General features: G+C 40.6%; 1 protein-coding gene across 1 annotated transcript in view; it reads right to left on the reverse strand.

Annotated features, from left to right (window-relative positions):
- Positions 1–9,962: 9,962 nt before the first annotated feature.
- The window catches only part of LOC307034827 (uncharacterized protein), a gene marked incomplete at its 5' end in the record, with an annotated part of 63,111 nt that continues 60,684 nt past the window's right edge, over positions 9,963–12,389 (reverse strand). The window contains 5 exons of the mRNA XM_079673753.1: positions 9,963–10,318; positions 10,545–10,596; positions 10,727–10,771; positions 10,911–11,111; positions 11,222–11,350. Coding sequence (XP_079529879.1) covers positions 10,546–10,596; positions 10,727–10,771; positions 10,911–11,111; positions 11,222–11,350 — 426 coding nt within the window. The 3' untranslated portion in view covers positions 9,963–10,318; position 10,545. The remainder of the gene's footprint in view (positions 10,319–10,544; positions 10,597–10,726; positions 10,772–10,910; positions 11,112–11,221; positions 11,351–12,389) is intronic.

Consider the following 12,389-nt stretch of genomic DNA (forward strand, 5'->3'; position numbering starts at 1 on the left):
CTGGCGCCTTGACTTCCAAATGAAATACAAAACTTGCTTTCGTCTGAAAAGAGGACTTTGGACCACTGTGCAACTGTCCAGTGCTTCTTTTCCTTAGCCCAAGTCAGACGCCTCTTCCGTTGTCTTGAGTTCAGAAGTGGCTTGACCATGGGAATACGGCTATTGTAGCCCATTTCCCGGACACGTCTGTGAACAGTGACTTTTGATACCTGGACTCCAGCTTCAGTCCACTGTCTTTGAAGCTCCCCCAAATTCTGGAAGCGACTCTTCTTCACAATGCTGTTAAGGCTGCGGTCATCTCTCTTGGTTGTGCAGCGTTTCCTGCCACATTTCCCCCTTCCAACAGCCTTTTTGTGGATGTGCTTTGAAACTGCACTCTGTGAACAGCTTGCTCTTTGAGAAATTTCTTTTTGTGTCTTACCCTCCTGATGGAGGGTGTCAATGACGGTCCTCTGGACAGCAGTCAGATCAGCAGTCTTCCCCATACTTGTGATTTAGTTTACTGAACCAAGCTGAGTGTTTTTCAAGGCTCAGGAAACCCTTGCAGGTGTTTCGAGTTAATTAGACGATTCAAGTGATTCGTTGAACACCCTACTAGTATACTTTTTCATGATATTCTAATATTTAGAGATAGGATATTTGAGTTTTCTTAAGCTGTATGCCATAATCAGCAATATTAAAATAATAAAAGGCTTGCAATATTTCAGTTGATTTGTAATGAATCCAGAATGTATGACATTTTTGTTTTTTTAATTGCATTACAGAAAATAAAGAACTTTATCACAATATTCTAATTTTCTGAGACAGTCCTGTATATATCTATATCTGACCATTAGAATCTGTATTTTGAAATTGTCGTTTTTAACACCATAGTTTTACAAATTATAGAATAATTAATTACCAGTGTTTACTCGGCAGTTTGTTTCGTTAGCTAACGTTAGCTAAAGCTAGCGCTACTAGTTAGCTACGCAATGGTTTGTTGCTTTGCTCCGGGTTGCAGCCACAGGTCTTCGCATGAAATGTGCTTGTTCTATCGTTTCCCGGCCAATGTTTTCAAAAGGAGAGTCTGGATTCGTGCCATGAGGTAAGCTGACGTTACATTTTTGTCCATGTCACGGTGAAATGTAAATAATGGGTAGTGACTGTATCGCCGTTTTAGAGATGGCGCTGCTGAAAAGACCGCAACATAAGTAAAGATAATGAATACATGCTATTAAAACCTGTGTGGCTTATATGATAAGTCTAATTAGTACAAGCAGCATAACGTTTCACCATGTAACTAAAGATTGTAGTCAGGGAAATCAGTTTGACATATTGAACTAATAACAAATCAACTCTGGCTGGCAGAGAACTCTCTGCTCCATAGCTTCTCTTGGAGGTAAAATCACATGTACATTTTACATTTATATTCAATTTAATATTCCATCCCTCACATAATTTTGTATATATAATAACTTATATTTAGTTTTTCTTGTTATGCTGCTGCAACACAAACATTTCCCAAATTGGGATCAATACAGTAATATCTTATCTTAATTAATTAGGAAATATAACTATTATAATTAGTGTAGCAGCTGTTGGAGATTTGGAAGATGTTTAAAACCAACCTCGTCTCCGCGTGTCGTTTGGTAAACTGGGTAAATTCGTACAAAGGAAGGGATTAAGAAACACCAGAATACAAGTTAAACAATAATCTTGCTTTAATGATACAAGGCAACAATACAAATACAAAGGGAGTACTTCCTGCTCTTTCTCCTGTCTTACTCTCTGGTCGGCCTGAAGAAAAAGAGATCGAACCCCAGGAAAACACAGTGTTTCATACTAAAAACACAGGAGGAGGTGTGTGCGTGCTTTCCCCCAGAGTTCATCTTATTGGGAGAGACCAACACATGGCCTGTCACACCCAATCAGTGCGACACAGCAGAAGAAACCCGGAAACAAAAAGTCTCTTTCAGTTTGACGAAGACCAGACACCTTTTGGTGTCTGGTACGAACCTGCTCTAAACAACAAGTTTCCTTATCTTATTTCACATCTTGTAGCCAGCACACACACATCCCCTTTATGGCCCTTTGTCCCTGAGTCCATCTTCCCGCCTCAGGCTACCACACACAAGTTAAAAGTATGTTTTAATATATAGTTGTTATAGTTGGCTAAATATACGTAATACATGTAAATCACTTTCATATCAATAATAACGAAGAACACATTACCTATGCTCTTAAGCAGTATTAGAGATGTTTTTCAAATAGTCAAACTTCACACAGGCCTAATATAGAGAACACACTCATTTGTCCTACACCCCTTCCCGCCATTTGAGCTATTGTTCACATCTTTACTTCAAATAAAAGGTTTCACATTGTATATTTCCAGCTTCCTTTACACATACTGTTATTATTAATACAAAGTAATTAACCACACACATCTATTGAAAACAAGTAGATTTCCCTGATAATTGACATGCTGAAAATCTTAAGAAGAATGTCCCCTCCCCCAGCTCTCTCGTCCCTATCATAAAAGCTGCTTCCATTTCATATAGAGTAATAAAACATGTTTAAGCTAATTTCTCCACAATGTTTGTAGCCATTTAGTACCCGCAAATGAAAGAATAAAAACAGAGGTATAGTTGAACAGTAATCATGCAGCACATATATTTACTGCAATGAAAACACACACATTTGCCCTAAGCATGTGTAACTTACCCTCTTCTTTTATGAGGGAAACATTCCAGAGTTTTGGAGCTATCCCCAAATTAGGATGTCTCCTGCTTGCATCCCTCTCTAAACACAAAGACTTCACCTCAATATATTGGGGAGGGAAAATATACTTTGTCCCTTCAAATTTAACACACATGAATATATATAAGGTGACATTAAAATGAATATACCAGATTTAACTTTCCTGCCATAACACGTTACTTTAATACTTCAAATAATTCAACTAATCCTTCACAGCTGACACCTATTTTCAATATGGATTAATCTACCATTTATTTCTTTAGTTCAATTTTCATCTATAAAAATGTCAAAATAGTGAAAATGTTCACGAGACATATCAAAGTGCAAGGTTATATCTTTAGATGTTTTGTTTTAGCCTATGTACTGTATGTCTTAATGCTCTTACAGTATATGTGACGGGGTGACTTCCATGAAACTAATATTTTATATCTTCCCAACAGACGAGCTGACAGGAAACCTAACACTCTAACAACCACAACATTGCAAAGGCGAGTAAATGTAAATTAAAAACAATTCACAATTTTTTTATTTCTTCTTCCAGGTGAAGCTGACCTTGCACTTGGTGCCAGTAAGGATGTTCCTCACGCAGGCTGAATGTTTCTCCTTCCTTACTGACAAAGAAGCCCTTGATTTGCAATGCTTCACTAATTGTCATTTCCCTGGCTCCGTAGGGACACTTTACCTCCAGCACAGCGGAAGACCCTACCAGACCATCTGGAGATGCCCCCAACAATCCTGATAGGGAGAACCACAAATCTGACTCATGGACCTGCATCTGAGTTGCAGTGGTGAATGCCCTGACGCCCTCACATTCATTCATAGTCCCCCACTGTACAGACAAAACACCATCAAGGGCCTGTTGTTGCCCTAACACCCTGTCAATAAGGCACATATAATAATAATAATAATAATAATAATAATAATAATAAAAATAATAATAATAATAATAATAATAATAAGTCACACGCTTTGACCTCAGGACAGCTCCAAAGTTGCTGGCAGTCAACCTTCCTTTCCTGAACAAATGCCAGTTTGGGTTGGTTTGCTGACCAGTGGTAGCCACCTGAATTGCCCTCTGTTGTTCCTCAGACAATGCCACGCTTGCCACAATTGCCTGATGCCCAACAGATTTGATAATTTCAGGAACAGTAAGTGTTTCCAAGCTGTAGTGTTCCTCTTCTGGCTCGGGGGAGAGAAGCCAAGACGTTCCTGAGAACCTGCCCCCGAGTCTGTCCCTCAGCCAGTCAGGATCTTCGGAGGTGGGCTCTCTTGTCAGCGGGTTAAATTAGTTATTGGTTGTAGGAAATAGCTCCTCCACTGAATGCGTACGTTTAGCTGCCTTTGGCTTCTTCCACTGTGAGGGGGTGTCAGTGCAGCTGAAATTGTGGATGGCAAAGATGGCTAATGCAGCCGCATGACTGCATTTCCATTCTCCACGTGGGCATTCACATTTTGTGGAGAGAATTCCCTCTTCTTCTGTAGATACCTGTAGTGGGGGGATTGTTTTATTATTTAAAATATATTTACATTTGTAATGCCTTCCCAATTATCCCTTTAATTGTTTATAGCCTACTGTATGTTTATTTCATAGTTCATGTTTTCTGGTGGGTAATATTTGTAATAAAGATTTCATGTGACACATGAAATGGATTTTTCTTGATGGGAATTAATGTCACTAATGTGAATAAATTAACTCTAGGTTAACGGTACTCTTGCTATCACTACTCACCGACACTATAAACCTTGTCCCTCATGCTAGCCCTGACAACACCGGTAAGCACACCTTCATCTAGGTTGCACTGTCATCTCTCCTCTATCTGCACTCTTCTTGTCATCTTTGTAAAACGATATCAGACTGGTAATTGACACAGCCATGACTTCTAGTTAAATTCAGTGTGGCTAAAATGAAAAGCTTTGTTAAAATATGCAAGCACGCGAAAGTCAAAGTCAGCTTTATTGTCAAAAATTCTACATGTGTTATACATCCAGAAATCTCCAAATATCGTTTCCCGCAGTCTCACAGTGTGACATGTATACATAAAACAAAACAAAAAGGGCCTAGATAAACGTGGTATACATTAAACAAAACAAAAAGGGCCTAGATAACCGGGGTATACAGTTTAAAATGTTAATAATATACTATTTAAAGTTTTCAATGGGCAGTTTCAGTGCAAGTCAGTTGAAACGATCTTAAGTTGGCCTGACGTTGAAGTTGTGCGACCCTGCTGCTGTACTAGCTTGTAGTTCGTTTATAGCATAACATTAGCATTTTGCTTCTGGCGACTGGATTTATGATTCAAAACTTATAAAAGTAGCGTTGACATATGGAGATTATCCGGCTGAACAAAACGTGATCCCTCTCTTAAATGTGTGTCAACCACAGACCTTGTTTCGAGCTATTTTCCAAAATCCTATGGAGAATTTGCATTGGTTTTTGACGAAGGAACCGGAAGAAGTTTACTTCCGGGTTTTAGGACGCGTCACTGCGGTTCTCTATAGATGAGAGTAACAATGCGTCACTTCCGGGCAAAAATAACGGCTCCGCCCACTTTTTGGGGAAAACAACGCTGTCAGTTGATCGGCGGTCAATACAAATTCTGAAGTTTTTGCCAATCCGATCAGAAATTTAAGAAAACCGGAGATTTTTGGATCTTCAAAGAGCCCGATTACAATGGCCAGACAGGCAAATTATTACATGAAATCATTGGAAAACGACGATCGGGCTGGTTAAATTAAAAGAAGCAGGCGGGGCTGTCATTTCGCCACCTGTTACTCTCACTAGCGAAGCGGAAAATAATTGTTTTATGATGCCAAATACATTTCGTGTATTGCACCTCACACATACAAAAAACGCCGGAGTTACGTTTTTCTGTACTTCCTTTAAGAAAAAGGGATAGTAAAAGAAGAGCTCTGTGGCTTCAGGCTATTCAAAGAGAGAACGAAAATCACAATCAATGGGACCCGGCCAGTCAATACGTGTACGTCTGTGGTAAACACTTCATCACAGGTAAATGATGCTAACAAGGCTAATATCAATCGTTGAAGTAAATAGATGTAATGTTCAAAGTTTAGAAGTGGAAGTAGATGCTGCATTGAAATATAAAAAACGGACAAACCAAGTAAATCAGCCTGCTGCCAATACACACAGGGTGACATTAGAGAACAGCTCATTTCGCTCAGACTGAAGCAAACTTATCAATTCATTTATAAGTTAAAATTGGTGAATATTGAGCGAAATGGGGGGGGGGGGGGGGCGGGTTATTATCAAAACAGTCATTATGGTAATTATGTTATGATCTACATATTTTATAGGTGCAGTGAACTTAACCAAAAAACTGTCAAGTTTGTCTCTGTATTTGGCTAACACCTACCTTCATGGTTTAAGGATACCATGTGAATGACGGCGAGCATCCAGATTATGTCCCATCCAGTGGCGACTGGTGAAAAATATTTTTGGTGGGGCTATGGAAATAGGGACCAAACCATACTAGGGCGGTCCGGGGTGATCCTCCCCCGTAAGACATTTTTGAGAAATGACCCCTTAAATTATCACTTCTGGTGATGTTAGAGATAACAAAAAATATGAGATAATCCATCATCTTCAGTGTGGTTAGCTATGAATCTTCCAAAACTGTGCAACAGTACAGTATGCCCACACAAACTGCAGAACACTGGTGCTTTGGGAACATTCAAATAATTTAATTCCCAATTAAAATCAGGAGACTAAATATGAACATTATGTGGGTGTGTGTGTGTGTGTGTGTGTGTGTGTGTGTGTGTGTGTGTGTATGTGTGTGTGTATGTGTGTGTCATACTTGCATGGGCGCGGGAAGGGGGGTGCTGAGGGCGCTGCAGCACCCCCTAGCGGCAGGCAGGGGGTGCGGAGCTCCCCTGTCTGAATTATTATTTGACGGTTATTGCTGCTTCCGCTGTGCATAATCTGTGTAATATGTAGCCAATAAATTCCACATTGTTGGTAAAATAATATTTTGGCCTGCCCCAAATGTTTTTTCTGTAGCCCCGGACAATTCTACCTCAATAATATAATACATTAACCGTGCTTTACGTGAACCTCATCAAGACACTAGAAAGGACGGCAGGACTGTAATTTCCCGTGTTCAGTGAATGCAACAGAGGCAAGACACCAGACCAATCAGAGAGTTGCATGGAAATAAAAGTGTGCTTGTGTCATTCAAGCTCGCGGCTCTGTGTGTGTGCGGAAATAGCGCATTTAGTGTGTGTGAGAGAGGGGGAGAGAGAGGGACCGGTGCCAGCAGCAGGGACCGTGTTGTTAGCATCTGATTAGCTAGCTGCACTAACGGACATACGGAGCTGTTTGTTCCACAACAAGCTGGAGGAGAGCTCTCCTCTCAGACTGAGAGGCTCAGGTGAGCTAAAGGACTCTCTGAGTGTTTAGATAGTTAACTTTAGTCTAAGTTATCTCAGTGGGTCTCAAACGGTTTGGTCAAAAATTATTCAAAAGATTATTTCCGCGGCACACCCTCACATGATCATTATAGTTATAAAAAAAATAAGAGAATAAAGGAAAAACAGTTATGAAATACTATATGGCATTAAAACAAGAATACAGTTTGAAAGGGGAGTGATTTGTAAAATATCCATAAAGAAAAAGAACATCTGCTTACAGTTGTGTTTCATCTGGGTGTTGAGAGATGTATCCATAGATCTCTTAATGTTGCTCTCAAAGTGCACCAGATTGATGCTTTTAACTTCAATATTTAAAAAAAATCTTCCCGGGGGAGCATCCCCCCGGACCCCCCTAGAGGAGGTGAGGTCTGCTCCCCACTCGTAAAAAAATAGCACATTACCCCTGCCTATATGCCGTGAGCTGATTATCGAGCCTTCATTGTAACAGTCGCGGGTTTACTGTGTGTTTGCGTGTGGGGAGTTTTTTTGTGCGTGCTCTATGGTGCCCGTAATACTGTTCACTGGAGTCCAGCACCTCAGCACCCCCACTCAAAATACCTTCCCGCGCCTCTGCATACTTGCCAACCCTCCCGATTTTCGCGGGAGACTCCCGATTTCAACTCAAGTCTGAGAGGGTGAGGAAGATGACAACTGAACAAGAATCGAAAACTCCACCGTCTGCTCACTCCTTTCCTGGATAATACAGGCCCATCCCACATATGCTCCATGGTGCCACAGGCATTGCCCTTACAACTACAATAAGCATGTAAATGTTAATCTACAGCTCCGGCGATCCACTAGCACCGGAGTCTCTCCACCTGCAGCCATCCTCGACAACTACTGCGTCACCTTGGATACGAGTCCAAACAACTCACAGACAGACAGGCCAGGGCGCTGACAGGGCGCCCTTTGAGCATCAGATCTGACGACGCTGATTGGCTGAAATTATGTTTCGGCGGCATAGTATGATAGCAACTGTCAGCTTGTTGGCTGCTGCTGCTCTGGCTGGGGGCTCCTTTCTACCGCCAGGACGAGAGAGGGTAATGATACACACTGTGGCCAGGCAGGAAACATGTGACTTATCAGTGACTTTAGACATCGTAAAACAATTTTAAACGAGATTTTACATTTTACTGATGCCAACTATATAATATTTACCTTGTTCATTAAAAATAAAAATAAAAGATATGTATATTTTTTAAAAGTTTTTTTTTAATTTATTTTTTATTTTGAATGACAATCAAACATGTGTGAAGAGGGGGAGCGGCGCCCTTAGCACCCCTATGGGCCGGCCGCCACTGGTCCCATCCATATTCCCATGACGACCATCGTCACAAGGCTCAAAGAGGCTAAAGCGATACCAAAGGAGAGATGATGTTTCTCAGCATGAGGTCCTGCTGGCAAAAAAGCAGCGAATAAAGCCACCTACAGAGGCTTCTCCTACTGAAACCCCTGAAGATTTTGATACAGCTTATCCTGAATCCCCTTTCACTGAGGATTCACTTCCTCAGCCCTCTGATGATTATGAACTGAGTGACACACCAGTATTACATAGGCAGCAGGTTTCCATTGCCATAGAGGTTGCCAATCTCAGGAGAGAAAGAGATGAGGCAATAAGAGAAAGAGATGAGGCAAGAAGAGAACTCCAGAACTGGTCTAAGGAGCGTTTTTCTGTTCATGCTATTAAAGGAAACGACAGTGCATGCAGGGCCATGACTGGGCTCAGCTGGTCAGTTTTTGACTGTCTTCACCGATATTTAGTTCAGATGATCAAATCATCACCAAAAGGTTTTAGATTGTCTGCCCGGGACCAGCTCTTCCTTTGCTTGCTCAAGCTACGCCAAAATCCATCGATTGCTTTTCTGAGCCAAATACTACACAAACCAGAACCCACCGTCCGCCACATATTCGAAAAGTTGGCTGAATCTTTTGTTTACGAAAATCACTTTCCTCATTCACTGGCCTGCCAGGGAGTGCATCACCCAAACCATACCACCAGTGATGAAGGGCAACTTTACGCGCCTCACATCAATTATAGATTGCTTCGAGATCAGAATTGAACATCCAAAAGCCCTTAAAGCCAGGTAAAGGTGCCAATATTTATGGTTTAGCCAGGTAGCGTTGACAGTGTTTGTACACAGGTCTGAATAAGTAATACGAATGAGTTTGATAATTTACAGGTCTTGTTTTTTAAATGTATGCTCAGATAGAGGGATGCTCATTGTACCCAGCCGCTGCATGCATCAAATCAAATATTAAATGTATTATTGAAAACAAATAAAGGTCCATTAAAGGTTTGAAATCTTAAACTTGAAAATGAGTCCTGTTCATCTAATCGTGTTTTGGTTTCTTCTTTTCAACATGGCAAAATCATAATCTAATTATAAGAAGTGGACTACAGTCAAATATTTCATAGTGTGTAGTCCTGCAGGAAACATCACCTTCTTGTCCAAAGGTTGGGGAGGAAGAGCATCAGATGTCAAGATAGTTAGGGAATCTGGCTTTATTTCACCACTCTACCACCATCCTGGGGACCAGGTAATGTTTAATCTTACATAAAGTGCACATATTCTACACTAACAGTTCATCACATAATTTTTTTTGGTAATCATTATGGACAAGTGTTGTTATTTACTGTTTGACTGTTAACATTAAAAGCAAAAGGCCTACATCTTATGCATTACTTGTTTTAGATCTTGGCTGATCAGGGTTTTACTCTGAAAGATGAGTTTGCCTTACTTGGTGCCAGTCTCGAAACCCCAGCCTTCACTCTTGGCAGGAAACAACTCCCAGGCAAAGGCGTTGAAGAGTCAAGAATGAAATCAACATTTCGGATTCATATTGGTAAGTATACATTCATTATCCACAGACTGGTAAACTATTGCACATATCAATATGATGGAAAATAAATTAACTATTTTACTAAATTAAGTTATATAAAAAACAGCACTAACGGACTGTAGCATGTATAACAGTGCAAACAAAGTACTTAACAAACAACTAGAACAATTACTGAGAACAATGGTAAAATGTGAAGTTTTATACTTGAAAATATTTTAAAACAACTGATGGGTGAACAGAACGGGTGATCGGTGTGCTGAAGCGAAGATTCCACATCCTGGATGGGCCGCTCCCTGTTTGCTTCGTAAAGACCCTGCAGGACGAGATGGAGAACAGGGATGTAGCCACCATTTACAAGATAGTACATACCTGTGCCGCCTTGGTCAACATGTCAGGTAGCATTGTGTTCAATAAAAACAGACAGGGGGATGTATAGGTCAAATCAGTCCTGCTGTCTTTTCTCTTTGAGTCACTTAGTTTGGGCCATGGCAGCAAAAGAACAACTTTTCAATTACTATCCTTCAGCTTTTTAAATATACCTTACTGCTCTGCTCTCCTTCCAGGAATGACAGTTGACACCACGTAATTATTCTGTAAATGTAAATAAACTATGTATTAGGAATTGTCTTAGCTAGTATTAACCTAACAGCCACCTAACAACAAATGCTCGCAAATGTTAATGAACTATAATTATAAATAATTGTTTAGGTTTTGTGTTTACCTGAAGCTCCTGTTCTGTGTCTGACACAGCACTGTCTGTTGACTCCTGACATTGTTATCCTGACATTGTTATCCATAATTTGTGATTATTTGTATTGTTTCATAATATTTGTGTGCCATGTATTACATAGTATAAAGATATAACAGACAGTGTATTTGCAGTCTCTATGGAAAATGTTTTATACCTGAAGCTCCAGCTCTGTATCTGGGATTGTGGTTCCCGCCAGCTGCGGGTAGATGTGCCTGGCCCAAAAACGGCTAATGGTGTCCACTGCCTGACACTGAAGATCTTCATCTTGTTGTACACGGAAGATAACGGTTTGCTTTGGCGTCCAGGTGATAAAGTCTGCATAGGTTGTTTTGCACACAAACATCTGCATCCGCACCTGTAAAAAAAAAGAGGAAGAAAAAATACAGCATAGACTCCAACTACTTACCTGCAATTAACAAAACACAGATAATAAAATTCCTTATGAGTTGTTATTTATTGTATTACCTGGGTGTAGTAGCTGTGGTTGGTCCTCAGCGACAACAAAGTGTCCAGATGTCCTCTCTTGTCTGCTGGCCAGTGATCAGCTGACAAATCACTATTCCACTTCAAGGGGCACTTTACGTCAACCACCTCCTTTCCACAGCAAACGCAGTGTACATAAGCATCACAGCTTACACCAATGTAGGGCTTCTCTCTTCACACTCGGAAGCCTGCCCGTCGAATACTGATGCTTGTGTGGGGTTTATATACAGTTGCAAGAAAAAGTATGTGAACCCTTTGGAACTACCTGGATTTCTGCATAAATTAGTCATAAAATGTGTTCTGATCTTCATCTAAGTCACAGCAATAGACAAACACAGTCTGCTAAAGCTAAAACCACACAAACAATTATATGTTTTTATGTTTTTATTGAACACACCATGTAAACATTCACAGTGCAGGGTGGAAAAAGTATGTGAACCCTTGGATTTAATAACTGGTTGACCCTCCTTTGGCAGCAATAACCTCAACCAAACGTTTCCTATAGTTGCATATCAGACCTGCACAACGGTCAGGAGGAATTTTGGACCATTCCTCTTTACAAAACGGTTTCAGTTCAGCAATATTCTTGGAATGTCTGTTGTTGTTGTGAATCGCTCTCTTGAGGTCATGCCACAGCATCTCAATTGGGTTGAGGTCAGGACTCATACTGGGCAACTCCAGAAGGCGTATTTTCTTCTGTTGAAGCCATTCTGTTGTTGATTTACTTTGCTTTGGGTCGTTGTCCTGTTGCATCACCCATCTTCTGTTGAGCTTCAATTGGTGGACAGATGAAACATATCATTGTTTGTGTGGTTTTAGCTTAAGCAGAGTGTGTTTGTTTATTGTTGTGACTTAGATGAAGATCAGAACACATTTTATGACCAATTTATGCAGAAATCCAGGTAGTTCCAAAGGGTGCAAATACTTTTTCTTGCGACTGTATGTCACCGGAGATGTTAATTAAAGTGGGTGCTGTATATGCAGTTGTAAGGCCCAGTGCATACTTGTATGTCTCAATTGCATCCTTTTCGTGTTCCCTACCCCAAATGATGCCTGGTTTTTTCAGCGGATTTTTTTGTGACTGTTTCTGCACAATATCGCTCAGCAGTGATTTCGATGGTTTCTCAAGAGATGTGTGAATAACTCTGTG

This window comes from Notothenia rossii, assembly GCF_949606895.1.
Source record: "Notothenia rossii genome assembly, chromosome: 4".
Lineage (NCBI taxonomy): Eukaryota > Metazoa > Chordata > Actinopteri > Perciformes > Nototheniidae > Notothenia > Notothenia rossii.